The 22,040-nt window shown below is 56.1% G+C and overlaps 1 protein-coding gene across 1 annotated transcript; it reads left to right on the top strand.

The window, feature by feature from the left end:
* On the top strand, positions 1 to 21,545 carry PRRX2 (paired related homeobox 2; the record flags this gene model as incomplete). The annotated part of the gene is made up of 4 exons (XM_080630479.1): positions 1 to 244; positions 20,375 to 20,559; positions 20,671 to 20,849; positions 21,410 to 21,545. The coding sequence occupies 4 exons, from the start codon at positions 1 to 3 to the stop codon at positions 21,543 to 21,545; spliced, it is 744 nt and encodes a 247-aa protein (XP_080486605.1).
* Between the last annotated feature and the right edge of the window lie 495 nt (positions 21,546 to 22,040).

Genomic DNA, 22,040 nt, shown 5'->3' with positions numbered 1-22,040 from the left:
ATGGACTCGGCGCCAGCCTTCGCCATGGACAAGCCGTTCGCCCCCAGCGCCGTGCGCGGCCCGGAGCCGCCCGAAAACCCTCAAAGCCGGAAAAACTTCAGCGTGAGCCACCTTCTCGACCTGGAGGAGGTAGCGGCCGGTATGAACGGGACCCCTCCGGCCGGTCCCCCGCCCGCCGGTGGCGGCAAGGCCATGCCGGAGCCGTCGGGAGGCAGCAGCGGCAGCGAGGCAGCGCCCCAGGACGGTGAGTCCCGGTGCCCGGGGATGGGCCCCCCCCGGGTTGGGGCAGCCTTAGGGATGGAGTGTCCCCGCCGTCGCCCCCCTGTTCCGCTGATAAAAGGGGTCGGTTTCCCCCTGTGGCGGGGTTGGGGGCACTCGAGGAGCGGGTGGGGAAGAGGGGTGACCCGCGTCGGGGCGAGCTGTGGGGGTGGCGACACCCCGACGGCTGGGACAGAGGGACCCCGCGCCGGGGGACGGGGACATCGCACTGGGAGACAGGAACCCCGCACAGCGGAGTGGGACCCTGCACCGGCCGCCTCCCCGCTACCGCCGGAGATGCCGGGTACGGGCCGGTCCCGGGAGGCCGATGCCTCCCGGGGCTGCGCGGCCTGCGGGGTCCCCCTTTTCCCCGGGGTTCCTCGCCTCGGTTTCCAGGCCTCAGGAGCGAAGGCGGCCCGGTTGGGCCACAGGATCCGGGACACAGAGGAGTCCTCTCCCGGCGGCAGCCGCAGCGCGGCTGCCATCCGGTAGCGCCGGCAGCAACGGGCCGATGGGGACAGAACTGGTGCTGGGAAAGGGGACGGGGATCGATCCGGGACCCGGCTTCGTGGCGCTCGGTCCTGGCAAGAGGCACGATTTAACAGGACAACCCTCCTGCCCGCATCCCTGCGCGCCGCTCCGCCGGCCCCGGCGCATCCCTCCCTGCTCTGGTGCCCGGGGCGGCGGCAAGGAGGATTCGCCTCGTCCCTGCGGCAAAGCAGGGAATGGAGAAGGCGAGGGGACGCAGAGCGTGCGGTGGAGGTGCCCACCCCTAGGGCACCCGTGGATGAGATCCCCCCAAACCTGCCTTCCTGCTGGGTTTTGGTACCCCAAAGCTTGTTTTCTGCAGCCGCTGAAGCACAGCCCGGCCAGGCTGCACAGTCCACCCGGTAATCAGTGCTACCCAGACCTGCGGTGAGGGGCTCCCAGCTGGAACCCCACATATACAGGTTGCTCCCTCTGTCCACTCCCGTGGCACACAGATCTAAAGCATCTTTCTTGCACCCACTGTACAATCCACTGTACAACCCTCTGCACAGCCACTTTCCTGCACGGAAAAAACCCTGAGCCCCAACTTGCCGCTGCTTGGGATGCTGAGGATTGAGTGAGGCTGGGTGTTGCGTTCGGGATGGTAGCCGGTATTTTGGGCGTTATTTTCCATCCTCCCTCCTCTTCTCATGAGTTTTGTTTGTACCTCTCATACTGCCTTTGGGGCTGCGGGGAGGTTTTCACCCGCCGATGGGACCATACGGGAGACAGTCTGTTGTATGGAATCAGTGCAGCTTTTGGAAACCCAGCCCAGCCCGACTCAACCAGCTCAGCTCACAAGGGTGATTCGCAAAACAGCAGAGAAACTACCACCCTGATGAGCTCCTATCGCACCCCGAAGAGGCTCAGTGGGTACCAGGGATGATAAATACCAGAGAGGGAGGGGCAAGGGGGATGTCTGATCCCCCCAAGCCCTTTTTTCACCCCAAAAGCCCATTCCACTTCGGGCAGAGGCCCTATGGGGTTTGTCCAGTTGATCCCAGCACTGCTGGACCATGGGGGATATTTCCCATTGGCACGTGTTTCAGTGAGGTTGCAGGGATGAAGACACCGTCAGCATCTGGGATATTCCAACAACCTGTCCAGGAGTGGAAGCATTTCTCCCTCTGATCCCACCTGGAAAGAGAAATAGCTGAAAGCAGCAAGCATAACGAGAACAAGGAAACAAGAAAACCCACGTGCATACAAACATTGACTTCTGAGACCCACTTCTGTTACCCACTGCAACAGGCTTAACTGGGGTACAGTTTCCTAAATTGAAATGGGAAGACTCCAAATACCAGGCAAATGCCCTGTCTAGGAGTATCAGCCTTTTGCTACACATCTGCGATGCTTTCAGCATTAGCGTGATGACAGCAGAGGAACTTTTACTTGTAATGTTATCTTTTATTGGCATCCTAAAGTAAAACAGCCCCTCAGCGTTTACTCTCATCTTCCTCTTCACCATTGTGGGCTTTTTCTGCGAGATGCAAGTTCGGAGCCCCACCAGTCGGTTGCAGGGGGTTTATTACCAGTGCAAACGGACCCTGGTACCGGAGTGTGTCTCTGCAGGATGTGGCTCTGCTGTTATCAGGGTCATCGCACCGGTGGATTGGAGGAAAAGCAGCCCCGATGCTGCCGGCACCCACTGCACCAGGCAAGGCTCGCCGTGATCTAGGGGCAGAGCTGGCACAGGGATGCTTTAGGCTGTGCCCAGCAGACTGCGACCTCCACAAAACCTTCTCTCCTTCCCCAGGCAGCCGCAGCAGGAGGAGGCTTCTGTTCCCAAGGCTGGCAGAGCCAGAGAAGCTTGGGGCAAGGGGTTATTCTTTGCAGAGAGGGATTCAACCCTCTCCTGCCCTCACTCACCATCTGTATCCCAGAGCCCCGCTTTCTATCTCCATCTCCCCGTCTCTCCTCGCAAGGCTGGCACATCCCTTCCCATTGGCACTGAGGACCAGAGCCGTCCCCATCTCCTTCTCCATCCAAGGGAGCTGCTCAGCCCCTGCCTTGGCCCCATCCCCAGCGTGGCCCTGAGGGCACCCGGCACATCCTTATGTGAGGATACAAACACCCATGCAACACGTTGCTCTCGTGAGACCCAGAAATTAAGAGACAGAAATCACACAAGCGAGGCAAGAGTGTGGAAACGCCAACAGGGTGGCAAAGGCTCGTCCCCATACTCATCTTCTTCCTGCCCTGGAGCGGTGCAGCAGCCTCCCATCGAAAACCTTCGGCACAACTTCTGAGGTCTTGAAAGCTTGTTCACCTCCTTTCATTAGACTAACAAATAATGTGTAACGCGAAACATCTGTTAACAACAGCCCTTAATGTTCTCAAGATGATAAAGCAGGAGGGTAATTTTAGCCAGCAGGCCTTGACTGATGGCTTTTCAAACAATGAACTTACTTTTGGTGCCGCCTGGGGATGGGAGGGAGCCGGGCGCTGGCTCCGGCAACAGCTTCGGGGCTGTAAAGTCAGAAAGAGCCACTTTTGTCACAACTGGGCTCAGAGGAAGGGCTGCAGACCCTCCGAAGGGATCCTCCGGCATGGGGCAGGCAGGCATTGCCCATTCGGTGGGAGCAGGCAGTGGGATGGGGACATGTGGTGGCCCCTGAGCATCCCGGTTGCAGAACACTTCAAATTGAAAGGGCTCTTGGGGCCCTTTCCTCACCCCCAGGGCAGCCAGGACCCTCCGACCTGTGCTGAGGCTGAGCTGAGCAGTGATGAAGTGATAGGAGAGGCTGCACCCAGCGGGCAGAGGGGATTAAGATGGTGTTACAGCAAATTGGTTTTAATTACATAAATGAGGGCAGTTGGAAAGGGAGAAGGGAGGGGCAGGGACCTGGTAACAGAGTGGAAAAGAGGAAGGGACTTGCTTTTGGCGTCAAGCAGTGTCTGATTGCCCCAACCAGTCCTGAGCTGCTTCCAGGGCTCAGGCACCTTCCCCAAGGCAGAGGCATCCCAGTCAATGGCCCCATGGTGGCCCAGGGGCTGTGCTGGTCCTGGCTCACAGGATACAATTCATCTGTGCTTCTCTGCCTTCCCTTCATCCCTGTCAGACAAGGGGCACAGCTCAGGGATGCCTTGGCCCCTTCGGCTGCATGGGCAGGAGGCAGCCCTGTAACACCACAACTGCTGAAAAAGGGCCAGGACGTGCCCATAGGGATCCGCTTTCCCTGGGACATCCGTGCACGTACATGGCTTGGCTGCAATTAAACCCGATGTCGTTAATCCGTGGCCAACCCCCTATGCTTGCCTCAGGGTAATAGAGACCCTCGGAGCCAGCAAGGCTGAGGCCCCCCTGCCCTGTAACTCCAGACCCATCAGACCTCTCTCTCCCATCTGCTTTCCACAGCCCCAAAAGTGCTGGAACCCCCCCAAGTCCTTTTGCTGGGAGGCTTTCCATGGTTTCTGGATGACAGCTCAGGGATGTTGGGGCCCCAAGTCACCTCCCATGGTGGGGAAGAGTCTTTGAGAAGGGTCTGATGGACACAGATGCAGCCCTCCAAGGAGAGGCTCTCACACTTTTGTCCCCCAAAGAAGGGGACAGCAGGGGTCCCTGCTGCTCAGAGTGCACCGTGGCCTGCTTGCCCTGGCTGGGGGATGAGGTTGGGGTGCAGAGTGGGACACGACTCGCTGGCGCGCAGCAAGGCTGGGGTGCAGGGCTTACAGTACCCATAGCTCCTTGCCACAGCCCCAAAACAGAAGTCCCTGTCCCTGTCTGTGGCATCCTCCCAGGCTGGCAGGGTCCTTGTTGGGGACAGTTCCTGTGTGGCAGAGCTGGGAGGTGGCATCTGAAGCAAGGGGGACACAAACCATGTCAGTCCTTGTAAGGCCAGCACAGCCAGCATGGGTGGCACTAGGATGAGACCCACCTTGCACAGCCATGACACTCAGTGACCAGACATCACCTTCACCGTCCCCAGCACATACCTGGGGACATCTCCCTGCCTGGAGGGTTTTGAGGGCTGCAGACCCCAAGACAAGGGGTTTATACCCATAGAGGGACGATGCCCACGGGGCTGCTGGAGCAGAATGGTCTCCAGGAGAGGGAACAGCATCGCTGGACCTTGTGCCCAAGACCAGCACTTGCCCAGTGCCTGACACTAGCAGGTCCCCAGCGCAGCATCCATCAACAGGGATTGAGTAAGCGCCAATTAATCCGGGCGGGAGCGCCCCGCCCCGGCCCGCCTCCCACCCTCACATTTGTTTGCGCTTAGTGCGAGGCTGGCGACAGGCGAGGGATGGATGAGGAGCCTGACGTGTCCCGGCTCACCCAGACGGTTTCCAGCCGCTCGCAGGAAGCCCAGAGTATCCCAGTCAGGAGATAACGGGGATATGGGGAAAGACCCTCCCCCGGGCTGCTTCAGGGAGCAAGGGACAGCCCCGACCTGCAGCGTGATCCCTGCAGCCAGGCTGCCCCCTTACTGGTGACACCCCCTCCTATGGCTCTTGCCCTGTGTCACTGTCACAGGACACTGGCCCCACGTCCCATGGATGAGGAGAAACTGATTCCGCAGGTCTCACCCAGCCAAAAACCGTGATAGGGAGGACGGTTGGGGGTGATGCTTTTCTCATAGCACAGGCAGGACAAGAGGCTGAGTCAGGTCACAGCCCTGCCAAAACCAGATGGAGCAGCACAAATCCCTGCCAGGCACTGGCAGGGAAGCTCAGGTCTCCTGAGGCTTCTGCCATGGGGCACACTCTGATACCACTGCTCTGTGCTTCCCTGTGCCTTCCAGCCCCAAAGGGTGACACCAGCTCATCATCCCGCTCCTCCGCGTGATGACCCCAGCTCGCCAATCCCATTTCTCCTGCAGTGCCACCCGTGCAGCACCCCTCTCCTCCTCATGCACTAGGAGGATGTTCTGCCCCTGGGATGCAGCCAGGCTCTTACTCACTGGAGGCATCTGGCCTCCAGTTTGGGGCAGATTTGTCCCCATATGGGATGAACATCCCTGCCTGGGCTCCAGGCTCCCCCCACGGTAGCCTGGGGGGCTTTGGGATGGAGCTGGAGCTTGTGCAGCCCCGGGAAGCCGCGCTGTTAGCGCAGAGCCCTCCCCAGGGGCGCAGGGAAACACATACCAGCACGTCCTCTGCAGCGTGCGCAGGGCTCTGCGGGGTCCCCACACGTGCTCGATCTGTGCTGGGAGCTGCTGCCAGGGGGTGAAGGGAATGAAAACCCCAAACCAGGGGCTGGGGAGATGGGTCCCGTCTTGTGGGGGGAGCCCTGAGAGCCGGAGCAGCCTTGCCTGGGACAGGAGGGCAGGAAAACCACTTTTCCCCCCACTTCCCGTTGCTGGGATTTTCCTCCCCTCAGCACACCCAGGGAGCTGGGTTTTGGCAGGCGTTGCTGTGGGGAACGCTCATTCCCACCCCTGTTTCCAGCAGGGAAAGGTGCAGGAACATGGGACAAAGGTACAAGAGCCGCTGCTCAACATGGTCTGGAGGGGACAGCGCGGGGGTTCCACCTGCAGTGGGGACACAGAGCTTTGCCCCACTCCCTTGTGAGCCCCAGCAGCACCCACTGATGTGTTTTAAGCCCCAGCAGCACATCAAATACCCCATGGCACAGCCATTGCCCAGCCCAATAGGGTGCCAGGGCACGGGGACACCTTGCTGTCCCCCCTGGGCTGTTATGTCTAGCTCGACCAGGAACAGCTCAGTGCAAGACTATTTCCCCTCTCCTTTTGGGCTGTTATTTCAGGGAACGGGGCTGATTCACAGGAAAAATATGAAATTTCGACTCCGTGCAGCCAAGATGGGGCCAATTTCAACGAATCAGCATTTTAAGAGAGCCTGGGCGTGTGTCTGTAGCTGGGAGGCTGATGAAATGATTTGGGGCTTTGAGGCTGTCTCATTAGAAACCCTCCTCTCTTCCAGGGAGCGGGATCACCTCTTCTCCTAGGGCTGATTTCCTCCGGCCCCACGGAATTATCCCCCTAGAGCTGTAAAATCACTGAGCAGGAGGGATAGGGTTTGAAGCAGGATGGGACGTGGGTGCTTTGGGGATGGCAAAGGCTTGGGATCCCCAGGCTGGCATCTTGTCCCCTCCCTGCCGCTGGAAGGAGGTACCCTCTCAGAATGGGATCCCTGAGCCATGGAGCAGGCTCAGAGCATCCTTTAAGATGCTGGGCAGTGGGTTGTGGCTGGGACTAGGCAAGGATTTAGACGAGGATTAATGCAGTTCTGTTCTTTATTCCTGGCTGGAAAAGGCAATGGGAAGAGGGTGAAAGCCTGGTGGGCAGAGGCAGTTATCCCCTGCCTGGTCCCGGTGCCTGCACAGGACCAGTGATGCTCAGCCAGGTCAGGGAGGATGAGGAAAGCAACCACTCTTTGGGTTGGACTGATTTGGGGTTTCGAGGTGTTTTTCTCATGCCCCAGCAGTGCAGAACAGGGCTGTTTTTCACTGGATGCCCCCGGATTTCTGAGAATTAAAAGAAAAGTCCTACCCTTACCCTTGAGGCATTCCCAGCGTTCATGTTCGCCCGAGGGACACGTGCCTGTGGGGAATGTTTTCCAGCCTTCCCATGGCGTAATGAAATGGCTCCATCCATACTCAGCAGCCCTCACTGGACGCTGTGCTTCCCTTGGGAAAACCATCCACAGCGCTGGGATCTGCTGGGAACATCTCTGAGGGCATGGGGGGGTCTGGTTCCAGCCCCTTGCCCATAGGCACCCCGTGCTGACAGCTCTGGCTGCACATCCCCTAACAGGGAGTTGTGGGGTAAATGTGATACTGATGTTGGATGGGTTGGGGGGAAATCGCCCCAGCTTGGTGGGGAGCGACACCTCTCTGGGGATATAAGGGGGACAGATGGAATCCCCTTTGTCACCCTCATCCCCTGCAGCTCTGCTGGGACTGCCCCGTCCAGGGTGAGAAGGGCAGCTTGGGGAGGGGGTGTTAATTGAGCAGGAGGTGTAATGAGGCCGTAGAGCTGCTCCTTCAGCCCGGGGCTGGAGGGAGAACAGTGCCTGGGAGCCACGGCAGGGCTGGGGGGCAGCTCAGGTCCCGGGGGGCAACTCAGGTCCCAGGGGGATGTGGGGCGGGCAGGGAGCCTTCAGAGAGCAGCAGCGCCAGCCGCCGGCCCCCTCCCCTTCCCTCCTCATCCCCCTTTGGAGTGCATATAATAAAGCAGCTTTTCAGCTGCGGCTGCAGTGATAGATCAGGAAGAATTGTATGAGTCTATTAAAGTCTGTGTGTCTCTGAATGGAGACTGTGGCTAAGCCAGGCGCCAGGCTCGCGCATTGAACCAGATGTGGAGAGGCGCCATCCTTTCCAGCCACTGAATCCGAGAGGCTGCAGGCTTCACACGCAAGGAAACTGGAGTGCACATGGCAGGGGAGCCGGGGGAGCAGCGGGGAGCACATGGCAGCGCTGGCGTGAGCGGGGCAATGGGGAGGGGGCACAGCCCCAGCCCTCCTCATAGCGATGGGAACGGAACTGCGGGGCGCAGCCCCGATACAGGGCTGAGCTGAGGGGTTGGTGCAGGAGGACATTGGTGGGCTGCACGGCGAGGTGTGTGGGGCATCGGTGGGGAGGTTGGGATGCACCTCAAGCTGTACAGGGCTATGCAGGGGGTGTACGGAGGTTGTATTGTACCCCGAGTTGTACAGGGGGACTGCATCGTACCACAGGTCATGTAGCATGCTGCTTGGATGAGGACTGCATTGGATCCAAAGTTGTAGAGGGCGATGCAATGTGTGTGTGGGGGGGTTATATTGCACCCCAAGCTGCAGAGAGCATTGCAGAAGGACAGTGTTGCACTGTACCCAGTGTCATGTGGGTGGAATTGTGTTATATCTCAGGTTGTGTTGCACCCTGAGCCGTGCAGGGCATTGCAGGGTCTGAGGGCTGTTGCGCTGCTGCTGGGGGGTGTTGGGGGTAGCAGTAGCAGTGATGCTGCAGGGGTGATACAGGGGACTCTGCACATATCAAAGACCTTGGTCCAGCAGCAGCAGAGTCAAGGAGGGTGCAGGGTAGGACAATGGGCTCCTATCTCTAAACCCACTGGTGCTGTGGGGCTGCTCCTGCCTCTCCTGATGTGGGCCCAGCAGAGGGAAGGGAAAGGAAAGGACAAAAAAGGAAGGACAGAAGGATGCCATGGATGGCAGCTCAGGGTGGTGGTTGCTGCATGAACTGGGACCCCATGTCCCCAGCAAAGGTGTGAAGCAGAGTCCATCCATGCAGTGCTGTTGAGGGGGCACGGGTGATGTGGGGACGGCCACTGGCGCAGTGCTGCTTGGGGCTGTGCTGGGCTCGGGGCGGTGGCCACGCTCCTTCCCCACCAGTTTCACTTTCTCGGCCACATGGCTGTAATTTGGGGGTTGTAAATACCTCAGGGGAGTTTCTAAATGAAAAAAAATCACTGTTTTTGTTTAAATTAAAAGACACTGAAACATTTCTATTACTATTAGAGGTTTATAAAACCTAAAACAAATGTTGGAGCTAAACTACCAGGCACCGTCCACTCTGCGAAGCCCTTTGGATGCTCAGCGCAACTCGTTACCCATCGGGGTTAAGTTTTAATGGGATTTGTATGGAAGTGCCTGGGGGTCCCTGACCCACACCCTGGGACCCCAGCCACTGGTGCCAGCGTGTCCCCAGCTTTGCTCCTGGCTGGGTTTTAGGGCCTTGGTTAGTTGGGTGCTGGGGTCAGTGTGGCAACATGGTGCTTGGGCTCCCTGGGGACCTGGAGGGGATGAAGGCTTGAGGTGATGAGGATGAGGGTCTCAGCTCTATTGGGCTTTGCAGAGTGGTACCCAATCAGCTATGCCCACCCTGGCATCACCAAGGTGTCCCCTGGTGTTCTTCCCATGGCTGGCATCTGTCCCCAGCAACCTGCCTGATATCCTATCCCTAATGTCCCCCCCATCGCTGCCATCCCAACCATCCCTGCCACTCAGTCTCTCCTTTAACCTGGAAACAGTTAACCAGGCTGGGTTTAACAGAAAAGGGGGGAAAAAAAAAGATATGAGCCAATTATTAAAATGACTGTTTTACAATAAATATGGCGAGAGGCCACCGACCTCAAACGCGAACCAGACCGGAGGACAGCGATGCTGAGCGCTGGCGAGGCTTTCCGGGACGTCTGTGCATGCAGGCGCCCACGAGGGTCCTTCTTGGAGCCATGGTGGGATGGGGTCCTGGATGAGGGCTTGTTTCCATCCCCTGTTCTGGCCAAACACAGTGTCCCCAGTCCAGGGATGCAGGCAGTGGCCATGGGATGGTCTCTCAGCAGATGCTGGTACTCGCTGATAAAATGGGTGCATCATGGCCTGGGTGTGGAAAACACCCAATTGGCCTCAAGAAAAGAGAGAGGAGTTGGACTGATAGCAGGAGGGGACGCCGTGGGGATTCCCACTGTTCCCCTTGATCCCTGCCCATCCCGCTTGGCAATGACCCTGATGCAGTGGGGCCTGTGCTTTAACCTGGTGGGCTGGTGTTTGGTTTCAGTGCCCGATGCCAATGGGGGTGGTTTGCTATGGGCTTTTGCTTATTCAGTTTCAAGAAACCACCTTTTTCTGTTGATCTGTAGGATAGAGGAAGGCTGGGATCACTGTGCCAGGGGTCCCTGGCTGGAAGCCTCAGATTCCTGCTCTGCAGCTCTGCCTGATGAGTTTTATAGGTTAAACACCATGCAAAAGTCCCAGCACATTCCCAACATGGTGATGGTCTGAGGCACAAACCATCTCATCCCCTTCCCATCCTATGGTGAAACCCACATTGCGTTAAAGCTGAGGTTTTGGTGGAGCTTTGCAATCACAGGCGGGTGCTGCGCTCAGGGCCGGCACTTGCACAAGTCTCATTAGTGTTCATTAATTACACATACCCTGTGCCCGCTGGGATCTGTGTAAGCTGTAATGTCAGGCAGCCGTGTGTGAGCGATGTTGGCACCTCCGTGGCTGCATCATGGATGCATCAAGCAGTGCCTACAAGGTTTGCAGGATGGGGGGAGAAGCATTTGCCATGCTCAGCCCTGATGCAGGACAGTGAGGTCTGTGTCCTGGTATCATCCATCCTGGCACCATCCATTCCAGCACTTGCTGTGTGAAGCCAGGGCTGTCCCCTCTGCCTGTACCTCCTCACTGTGGTACCCAGAGCTGACCAAAAATCCAGCATTTGAGCAGTGGATCCCGGGCTGGCCGTTTCCTTGCGCTGCGGAAACCGCTTCACACATCTGTTAACCATCACCAGCGCTGCCACTCTCCACACTCAGCTATTTTAATGCACGGCATAACCGGTGCTGGCAGAGCTGGGAGGCTGTGTCCTCGGTGGGTACAACGGGAGCTTCATCCCCTGGGGCACCCGGGGTGCTGCAGCCGTGCGAGGCGCAGGACAGCCCAAGCACTGGTCTCGTTCCACCCCAACCAGGTCTCCTGGCTGGAAGATGAAAGCAAACCCCCTGTGAATGCCTCCTTGCTGTGGAGGCTCCCGGCCGCCGGCAGCTGGGGCAGAGCCAGGGCCTTTTGTTGGTCCCCGGGCCTCCACTGCGGGGCTGCCGGATTCCAGGGAGAGCAGAATTGACATTCCTGCTCCCCGCTGGTCGGTTCAAACCCACTGCGGTGCCTCTGCCCCAGGCTTGGCTGTGCTGTGAGGGCTTCAGCTCGCCTGGCTAAGCAGCTCCTGACATCCCAGCCCCACGGCCAAGAGCATCCCTTTGGTCTGACACGGCCTCTCTGAGCATCCCTGAGCTAAGCCAGGAGCTGTGGCACAACATGCGCTACCTCCATATGTCTGTTCTCCATATCCACGTCTATCCTCTGTATTCCGTATGTTTATCCTCCATATCTATATGTCCATCCTCCATATCCATATGTCTGTCCTCCATACCCATGCCTATCCTGTCCTTGGCATTTGCAGGGGACATCCCAGACTGGCACCATTGCGGATGAGTTTTTGGAGACTCTGTGTGATCGCAGCCCCATTTAGGCAAAAGTGGGACCCCAGAGGGGAGTGAACCCCCTTGAGCTGCCTGTTCAAGGGAAGATGCCAGACTCTGGCCAGATCCCAACCACAAAAAGCCAACCAGGGTGCTTGGCCGTGCCCCCATCCCCAGCAGACTCATGCAGACAGCAGACCATTCCTGGAAGGCTTTTCTCCTCACCCTGCCATGCCTTTGGGGGGAAATCAGGGTATCCAGTGGTGACCAGCATCCCAGCTTGTGCCCCACTCGGCTCCTCTGCGTCTCCATTCCCGCAGAGACCTGACACAATGGAGGCGGCGGCGGTGGTGCTGGAGCCGGGACAGCCCATTGTGTCAGGCTGCGGTCGCAGCCTCCTTGGAGTGCATGGGATGCTCTTGGCAGCTCCTGAAAGCCCCTTCTCCAGGCTGGGGTCACCCAATGCACGGGCATGGCCTGGGAGGGAATTTTTCACTCACAGATCACCGAGCCCAAGGGATGTGCTCAGCACCCCGGGTCCTGGGCTGGATGCCCTGGGCCTGTGCCACCCGTCAGCGGGTGCAGCCAGGCAGTCTGAGCCCTGCGGCCCCACACAATGGCTCCAACCCTGGCTCCTGGGGTGCACAGGAGCCGGGAAGCTGGGAAAGCACAGCAAGAGGCTCTGCTGAGCCCCGCACCGGGTGCCAGCACCATTGAGCTGTGTTAAAGGCTGTGGCGCAGTTGTTTCAGGGGATACTGGTGATGCCAGGCTCAGGTCTGGGTACCACCGCAGGGTCAGGGCTGGCGACAGGATGCTGGGGTGCATCCCGGAGCTGGTGAGCCCAGCAGCAGGGTCTGTCCATGTCCCATTCTCCAAAGGTCTATCCACAGGCAGGCAGTTCCCACCCAGATAGAAGGTGGGTGATGGCACCATCTCCCCCAGCCCCCTGGGAGAGCAGAGGGGAAATTCTTGTGCTGCTCATCCCTCTCCCACTGGAGCATCATGGCCAAAGATGTTCCCCAGCCCCTTCCCGAGGCCTGACAGCATCCCACCAACCCTGCCTCCTCCTTCAGGGAATGTGGCTGCAATTAATTCATTGAACGCTTCCGCTGACGCAGGGGCTGGACGTGACAAAGCACTGTTCCCAGGGCCTGGCCTCAGCTGGGTGAGCACTGTGCTGGGCTGAGCACGAGCCTCCAGACAGGGCAGGAGCCTCTGGCCTGGTGGGAAGGGCTGTGAAGTGTTTGGGGAGTGATGTCAAAGCCCTGGGGCTTTACCTATGGCAGATGCCTGCAGCCGTTGGTTTCACCAGCTTTCAACCTGCAGAGCATCCTCTCTAAATCACAGCACATGACTCAGCCAACCCGGTCCTTGCCTGGCTTTTCCAGCATCTTGTTCCCTTCTCTTCATTCCCTTCCTCCTTCGTCCCCTCTCTTCCTCCTCTCCTCACTGTGACATCCTGATCTTGTTCCTTTTGTGCGCTTGGGTTTTGCAGCTTATAAATCACTACTCCCCTTGCTGGAGAGCCGGCTCTGAATCCACTCACAGCTCTCACCAGTGAATTTGGTGGCTGCTGCTGGGCTGGGACCATTCTAAGAGAAGCAGCATCCCATGACATAGGGCCCCTCCTCCCCAGTTTCCTTCTGGTGCCAAAACCCAGTGAAACACCATGTTCCCACACATTTGCTGCACTAAAGATAGGGATGAGCTGAAAAAAGGCTTCAGTGCCACCATTGGGTTGCATAAACAGTTTGAATACATCCCTGTTGGGATGCAGGGATGCTGCAGGCTCAGCCAGCTCTCCAGGACCATTCAGGCTTTCAGTTGGATGCGCTGTGATGGATGCTCAGACATCACACACCATCCCTGACACCACTGACGTGCAGCAGCTGCAGCTTCTGGAGATGCAAAGGGAAAAGTTCAGGGACGCAGGTTGTGCACGGAGCATCCCGAGGTTCACAGCACCCTTGGGCAGTATCCTCATGGAAATCGGGTGTCCGTATGGCTGGGGGCAGCGAGCTGCGGTGCTAGGTGGCTTCTGGCTGGTGCGGCTGCAGCTCTATAACCATAAACCAGGCTGCTGCCGCCTGTCAGTGAGCGCAGGCTAAGGCCCTCCCGGGACAGCTTTGGCCTCTTTCTTGGTGCAGGCTTTTGCTGCTCCTTTTTAACAGAGACACTTTTCCCCCAGCAGAACTGGCAGCCTGTAAAAACGTGTCAGCGTTTCAGTTTTCTCACAATTAATGAGGTGAAACATCCTCGGAAACGCTGCGCTCTGATGTTTCCCCAGTAGCTCAGGCTTGCCCCTCTCGTACATTTTTCATGCACGCCACATGAGCTGAGAAAGTTTCCTTCAGACTCAGCACATTTGGACCCCCCCGGCTTCAATTTCCCCCCAGAGCCTCCGGCATTCCCGGGGTCTTTGCAAGGCTGGGGTTTGGCTGGAACTGGATCTAGAAGCAGCAGTGGGGTGGGAAGGGGAGGTCAGACCCTGTTCCCATAGTGGGGCAGTCCATAGAGGGGTTGCCACCCCCATTCCTCGGGGACACCCTGTCTCCTGTGCCCACAGGTTGTTCCAGGATGGGTTTGGACCTTACAGCATCATGCTGACCAAAGCCAGCAGTGACACCCTGTGTGCAAGGTTTGGTGGCCCCAAATGGCTTCTCCCCTGGATAGTGGGGTGAAATCACTCAGAAAACAGAGCTATATCAATATAGTTTTGACCCTGAGCTGTAATGCTGTGTTGGTCCCAAGCACCCAGCCAGGGTGCAGGAAAGGCACCGCAGTTGGGTGTCCCAGCACACATGGAGCACTGCTTCCCAGCCCCCAAGGCTTCCCAGGGTGATCTGAGGAGATCAAGGACCTGTAGTACTGTAGGCAGTTCTGCATCACTTCTGCATCAAACCCTGTGCTGCCTGCACCCATGAGCCCCCAGCTCCCCTTTGGCCTGCAGAGCATCCCTCCTGCCATCCCTGCTTGCCGCAGAGCCCCCCGGGGCTCCCAGGCTGTCCCCAACCACATCCCAAGACAGGGCAGTGCTGCTGGGAAGGGGTTTCAGCTGCACTCAGCACCCATGCACCCCCATATCACCCCTCTGCTTTGGGTGTCTCTGCTGGAGGTTATGGGATAAAAGGAGCCGGAGCGTGCAGACACCACAGAGGAGCAATTCCCAGACCTGAGCGCTTTGCCCCGGCTCTGCTCGCCACAATCCAAAGGGAAACGCTTCCTCCCTGTTGCATGATTTAGAGGAACAAGTTAAACAATTGCACATGAAGCTCTGGCAGACGTCATCGCCGGAGCTCTCCTCGCTTCCCCCGAGTATATGAAGGGATGAAGGGAGTCCACATGTTTACCGAGAGAGACCATGGGAGAAATGAAAGACATTGTTTTTCCAAAGGATTTCTTGGCTGTAAAAGGCCTCCACCACCCTGCGGCTTCCCTGATGAAGGCTCAGCGTTAATTTGTTAAATCCACATCAAGTGCCCGGAGAACCCGTTGTTTGTTTTTGCTAATTTGGCCGCCCGAGATCAAATTGGGGTTTTATTTGTTAAGGATAAACCTTAATTAATAAAAGCTATTTATTTGGTTAGAGCCGGCCGCAGCCCGAGGGTCAGATACGCCGCGATCATTGTTTCAAGTAAAACAAACCCAAAACGTCTCTCAACAGTTTGAAAAACATAGGAACTTAGAGGGCTGAATTTATTTGTCTTAGGAAGAATTTACAGCTAATTCCCTCCAGGCTATTTCAACCCTTAAATTATACCCAAGAAGCAAAAAACAGGGGAAGTGGGGGAAAAAATGCCATTCCGAGTGGAGAAGGGAAGTAAATGGCACAGATTTGATCATTTGACTGGGGGGGGGTGTGTGTGTGTGAAAAATTTAAAGCTTAAAAAGGTCTTTGGCAAACTGCTCACAAGTAAATGGAACGTGTGAAATAATTTAATGGCAGAAAACGGGTTGGGGCTCCAGGGTCTGCGGCGCAATGGAAAATGAAACACGTTGGAGGAGATGTAGGCTGGGTTTTTCTGCAGGAGAGGGTTGAACTTGCTGGCGTGAACCCTGAAAAAAGGGGGTATTTGTACCCCAAAGCTAAGTGGCGGTGCTGGAGACAGCAAAACCTGTCCCAGGATGTGGTGATGCATTTGCAGCGTCATTAAGGGGAGAGGTAGGCTTGTAATGGGACAAGGTGACCATCCTGGATCACAGTGATGGTGCTGAGTAAACAAAATGCCCTGGGATGAGCATTTTGCAAAGGAACCCTGCGAACGCATGTCCAGAGGGGAGCGATAGGTTGGTGATGGAGCCCACCACCTAAAGCCATCCCAAGAGATGAGCTGCGCTGCTGGAGCATCCCTGGGAATGCCGTGGTCCCCGGGGGCTCAGGCGTGCGAGCGGCTGGGGTTTAAGCGCTGGTTGGGTCTGGTTCACAGCTGCACGGAGGCCGTTTATCGCTCGCTAATGGAGGTCGTAAGTCAAAGCCGAAGCCTCGGTGGAAATCTAGCGAAAATTACCTCTTTACAGCACTCGGCAGCTGCTGCGCGGGGCCCCCCTTGGCAAGCCCAGCACCCCGGCAGCTGGAACCCAGCGAGTCACCTATGGAAAACTAAAGGAAGCACACAGGGAAAAGGCAAGAGTGGGAGTGGTCAGTGCTCAGCTGAACCAGCACGGCGCTGACCCAGCATTGCCTTCACAAATGGGGCAGGACCACTCGCTCCCCAGTTCCCACAGCAAGGCAGCTCACCGTCATGGTCCAAGCTTGCCAGAGCCTTCTCCCACATGGAGAAGGTTTTGGGGTGACTCCCAGCAACCCCTGGCATCCATAGGACTGACACAGCCCTCAGGCAGGAGGCACCGAGGTTGGGTATTGCAGAGAAGGTTGTAGGTTAGCCAGGCTGCATTGAGCACCCCAAATCTCATCCACAAAGGACTCGTGTCTCTTCTAACGCGCTGGGGCAAATTAAGGCTTTTTTTGTGGAGCACACGGGGCTCATCTGCTCTGCACAAAGCCCTTCCTCCCCACGTCATCGTTGGTTATTCGGTAACGTTATCCCCCTGTTTTCCCCCTTCTCTTGCATTTTTTTTCCCCTTTAGCGGAAATTGTAATCAGTGGAAGATAAATACACAGAAGGAGAAGGTGGCTGCGGGGTGACTCAGGAGTCCCCTCTGACCCTGGGGTTGGACAATCAAACTGATGCCTCCAGCCATGCCCAAAACGAACCCCCAGATTATGACTAACAAAGGCAAAGGCTTGGCTTTCTCTCTAACCTCCCCAAGCGCTGTTTTGGGGTAAAGGACAGACATTGGGAAGCTGGTTTTAACTTTGTGCAATTACAAACTCTCGTACCTGGAAGCCCATCGGGGTGGAAACCAGTTTCTGATTCCTCCCATCAAGGTGTCAGTAAATCCGGTTAAATCCAATTCCCATGGATGGGTGGCAGGGGGTCTGAGGGGATCCAACCCATCCCCTTCCCTGTTCCTTCTCTGATTCCACAGCTTAGCGATGCTCATTTTTGGAAGGATGATTTGGGGTTATTAAAGCATCTCTGATAGAAGCGATCCAGCCTGACTTTGTACTCTATAAACCTGTCAGATGCAGGCCGCCAGCAATTACGGCTGCATTTATCTGGTCCCACAAGCCTGCGATGCCTGAGCTAATGGGGAAAAGATGTTGCTCCATCACCAAGGCTCATCCTTGAGCAGAGCAGAGGACCCAGGCAGGCACCTCAGGTGTGGATCTGGCTCCCTGCAGTATGGAAATGAGGTGGAAAATAGGGGAGAAAATGAACATAGCAGAGAACTGAGCTGGAAAGCAAAGGTTTCTGTGGGGGAGATTGGGGAGCTCTGAGCTAAAACCAGGTTCAGTGTGCTTTAGGAGAGGTGTGAGTTGGTGGGGAAGGGGTTCTGGCCACCAGCATCCTCCTAGAAGCTCCCTAGGGCATCTCACGGGGTTTTGTGGTGCAGAAGAAGGTCCCTTCATTAAAACCAGTAATAGGGGCTGAAAAAGCACCCCAACCCAGGCACAGCTCAGGGTTTGCAGCTCTCCAACCGCCCCAGAACTGCCAGCACCCACACACAACCTGGCCCGACTTTGGTCTTAAATCTCCATCCCAGCAACCTGCCAGCCCCATATGGGAATCACCCAGCACTGCCCAGCTGCTGTGGCCATTTAGCTCTTTACTCCATGGGTCTGGAGAGATGGAAACCAGCCAGAAACGGGGCCAGATCCTAAGGAGCTTGTTTGAGAATTAAGAAACTTTTCGTCTTCCTCTTTGCTGGCAGCCAAATTCGAGTAGGTGGGAGCAGCCGTCACTTACGGAAGAGTCTTACAGCCAGATTTTAAATTGGGGATGAAACCAAAGGGACTTATAAATGTTATTTATACATTTACTAGGGTTCTGTTGAAATCACTGCCAGTTCAATGGGGAGGCAATGTTGTTGGTGACGGCACTTTTTGAACCAAGCCCCTGTTTATAATTGCCCCAGAAGTCCCACAGAGCAGCCATAAACACACCAGGAAACATCTCTCACCCCGTTACATCCTGTAGCTCCTTCCCAGCTTGACACTTCCCATTTTGGTCCTAGGCTTCTGGAAAACTCAGGGACAACCATGACTGAGCTTCATGTATTTTAATCCAGCAGCTCGTTAGCTTGCTGAAGGAAAACAGGACCAAAAAAGGAGTTTAACTAAAAGGGGCAACTGGAAAGCAGAGACTGGCAGAACATTTGAAGCTGCAGGAACAAGGGCTGGAGGGAATCTGGAGAATTTCATTTGTGAGCCTTTAAACACAAGCAGCAGCAAAGGGCATCCTGCGGTTTCCTGGCAGGTAAAGGGTCTCAAACCCACAGGTATTTTGGGCACAGCAGCATCCATCACATCTTTGCCCAGCCCAAGAAGGATATGTCCCAGGTACAAGAGCACAGGCTGTTTGCAGCCCAAGGGGTGGTCAACCAAAGTCCAGATACTCCTAGAACATAAGAAAAGACCCACAGAAATGCTGATGGCTGCAACAAAGCCCTGGGAGGTGGACAGAGCTCCTTTTCCTCCCCTTCCAGATAGATCGGGAATAGGGCTGCTGGTGGTACCCAGGTCCCACCTCCGCATCCCTGCATCTCCTTCCAGCCCAATGCTTCATCCCTTAACAGGTCAGGGATGGAGGCACCCTGCACTCCCAGGCCCTGGCACTGGTTCTCACTTCTCAAAGTGCCAGAGAAGCCATCTGCTCTTTCCAGGAGGCCACTGCCAGCAATGGAAATAAATTTAACTCTTCCTCCTCTGTCGCATCCCCTGGTGCGGCTTCCATTTGGCACCAGGATGTTGGTGGTGGCATCAGCCAACAGCACCGTTTTCCGAGGACAACCTGCTAGCAGATGTTGGGGTTCCTCTGATCCTCATGGCTCATCTCAGGATAGGACAGCCCTTGCAAGTGATATATTCAGGCATGAAGAGACCTTAGGAACTCGATGGAGGACTTGTTGGTGAAGGTTTCGTGGCTTGAATTATTCAGAATTAAGGTCCAAGAGGGTTTTGTGGCCTTAAAGATCTTGGAACTCAGTTTCCTCTTGCTCATCATCTTGGTGATATCTAGAAGCAGGAGAGTTAACAAAAACTGCTGGAAGGGACATTACTTCCTTAAGAATAATCTGAAAACATTACTCATCTACTTAACAAGTACCAAGATGGCTTATTAGCAAGTATTTATTTCTTGAGCATATTCAGAGAGCAGTAATTCCTGCCATCACGGCCTCTGCAATGATACAGAGCAGAAAACCCCAATATAACCCTGCTATGAATCAGAATGCCATAAAATTATTAACATTTCAAATAATTCCCAAATACTTTCCCACCAGTAGGTACATATTGGATCCAGATGCTTTATTAGCAGAAAGAATAATTAAGTAGTACCTCCATAAGGAAGAACAGCAGTGAGACGCGTTCCCTGCGCAGCCTTTGCAGGCAGCTGACTGGCTATCTCAGAAAGAGACTTCATAGGCTTGCCTAAACCTGATGATATCAGCGACAAAGAGGAGATTAATCACAGCCTGGCTGAAAGCCCAAGATCAATACTGAGAAACCAAACTACATCCTCAGCTTCATGTTTCCATGAGCCAGCAAAGCCAGAAATAAACACTGCGGAGGCTGAGCTCTGCGAGACGCAGTGGTGTTCCTTCCTAGCTCTGAAGACCAGGGCTGGGTGAACAGATGCTTGGCTGCAGTCCTGTGTCACCTTGGGGACAAGGCATAGCCAGGGCTGTGCTAAAGGTGGGAGACAAGACCCACATCTCAGAGATGTTCTGGTGATGAATTTCAATCCCTGTCACAAAAGCTTGCCCTAAACCCTTACAAGAGCCAAGCTCAAGACACCCTGTGGATGTTCTAATTATGGGAGGGTTTGTGAGATGCAGTCCCAGCGGCTTGGGTCAAGTGGTACCCCAAAATCCACTGAAACTAGAATTCAAAATCAGGTCCAGGTGATTTTAGCCAGGTATAAAACCACCCCAGGTCCTTGCAAACGTTGGGTTTAACCCCAAGCTCCAGCAGGTCCTGAAACAGGATTTGACTCTCATGGAGACCACAGGGTTGGTAGGCTGCTCCCTGCAGGGAGCACAGCTGGTACAGAGCAGGGCAGTGCAGACTCTTAAGTCTCCACGTGGAATCTCACATGGGCCCAGCTCTCATGTGTCTTCTTCTGTGCTTTCCCCATAGGAGAGAGCCTGAGCCCAAGCCGTGGGGCAGCCAAGAGGAAGAAGAAACAGAGGAGGAATCGCACCACCTTCAACAGCAGCCAGCTGCAGGCTCTGGAGAGGGTCTTCGAGAGGACGCACTACCCTGATGCCTTTGTGCGGGAGGAGCTGGCGAGAAGGGTCAACCTCAGTGAGGCGAGAGTCCAGGTGAGCAAAGATCTCATTTCATTCCGCACTTGACCACGATCAGTAGGACCCATGCTTGGGACATCCCTGCTCTGACCGTGTCTCCTCTGACCACCTTCCCCCTCCATGCAGGTCTGGTTTCAGAACCGAAGGGCCAAGTTCCGCCGTAACGAGAGGGCGATGCTGGCCAACAGATCAGCATCGCTCCTCAAATCCTACAGCCAAGAAGCAGCCATCGAGCAGCCCATGGCGCCGCGGCCCACTGCACTGACCCCAGAGTATCTGTCCTGGACCAGCTCCTCTCCATACACGTAGGTGCAGGCACTGAAGGGTCTGGGGTGGAGATGGCCATTGGACAGGCTGCCTAGGGACCACCCCACCACCATGGGAGCACAGCACGGTGCTGCCACTGAGGATGTAGGAGTTTTGCAGGGCTAAAAGGAGCTCATCTGGTTTTGCTTTGAGCACCCATTTCAGCCTCATCCGAGCATCCCCTGCCCAGTGTGAGCAGACTTCCCTGCCTCTACGCATTTTGAGGCAGGAGTAGGGGCCCTGGTCCTCGCAAGGGATTCACTTGGCCTCATGCTGACCCTTCCCATATCTTGGCATGGGCGGTGGTAAGGGTCCCTTCTGGTTCCCAGCTCTCTGCATCCAGCCATCTCTTCCGAAAGCTCAAGTCTGGGCCTCCCGGTGCATAGTTTGAGGGGTTCCCACATGCATCCAGCCTCATAAAAATGCTGAAGCCTTGACTGCTCTTGTGGGAGATGTCTAAGAGGGAACAGCCACTCTGGCCTGGGAAGCCGGCAGGACCGGCGGGGCATGGGGACTCCTCATGGCCATGCCTCATTCCTCCCCTGCTCCCTCTCCACAGCACTGTGCCCTCCTACAGCTCCAGCGGGACTGCGACACCCACCCAAGGGGTGAACATGGCCAACAGCATCGCCAGCCTGCGCCTCAAAGCCAAAGAGTTCAGCCTCCATCAGAACCAGGTGCCGACCGTGAACTGACCAGGGCAAAGCCCACCCCGTGGCCTCATCCAGGATACAGCGTGGAGCTCCTGTGCCGGTCCAGGACGAACCCAACCCACATGCCACTCATCCAACGTCTCAGCACCTCTTCTCTCCTCTTCTCTTCCCTTTTGAAGGTAGAGTCAGTCCCAGGCCGAAGTGGCACATAATTATAGCCACATATGGAGCAAACTTGGTTAGAAACTTGCTTTTCCGCACACCCTTATAATAAAGGCTATATATACACACACATACCCCCCACGCGCTCTTCGAGGACAAACAGACTTGCCAAGGGAACAAGAATTTGCTTCCAAACATGGAAGGATCTTGGACTATTGGATTTGACCAATTTGGGTATCTCGCCCAGAGAGCCAAAGAGTTATTTGGTCTTGTCCTCCCGCAGGGACAGTGTGCAGTGGTGGGAGGATCATGAACCCCCCTTTCCACCAGGCTGCGACTTGTGATGCTCAGCCACACATGCCGAAGCTGACCCAC

This window comes from Psittacula echo (assembly GCF_963264785.1).
Source record: "Psittacula echo genome assembly, chromosome: 16".
In the NCBI taxonomy this organism is placed as follows: Eukaryota; Metazoa; Chordata; class Aves; order Psittaciformes; family Psittacidae; genus Psittacula; species Psittacula echo.
The sequence above is the reverse complement of the archived record's forward strand: the minus strand, read 5'-3'. Positions and strand labels throughout refer to the sequence as shown.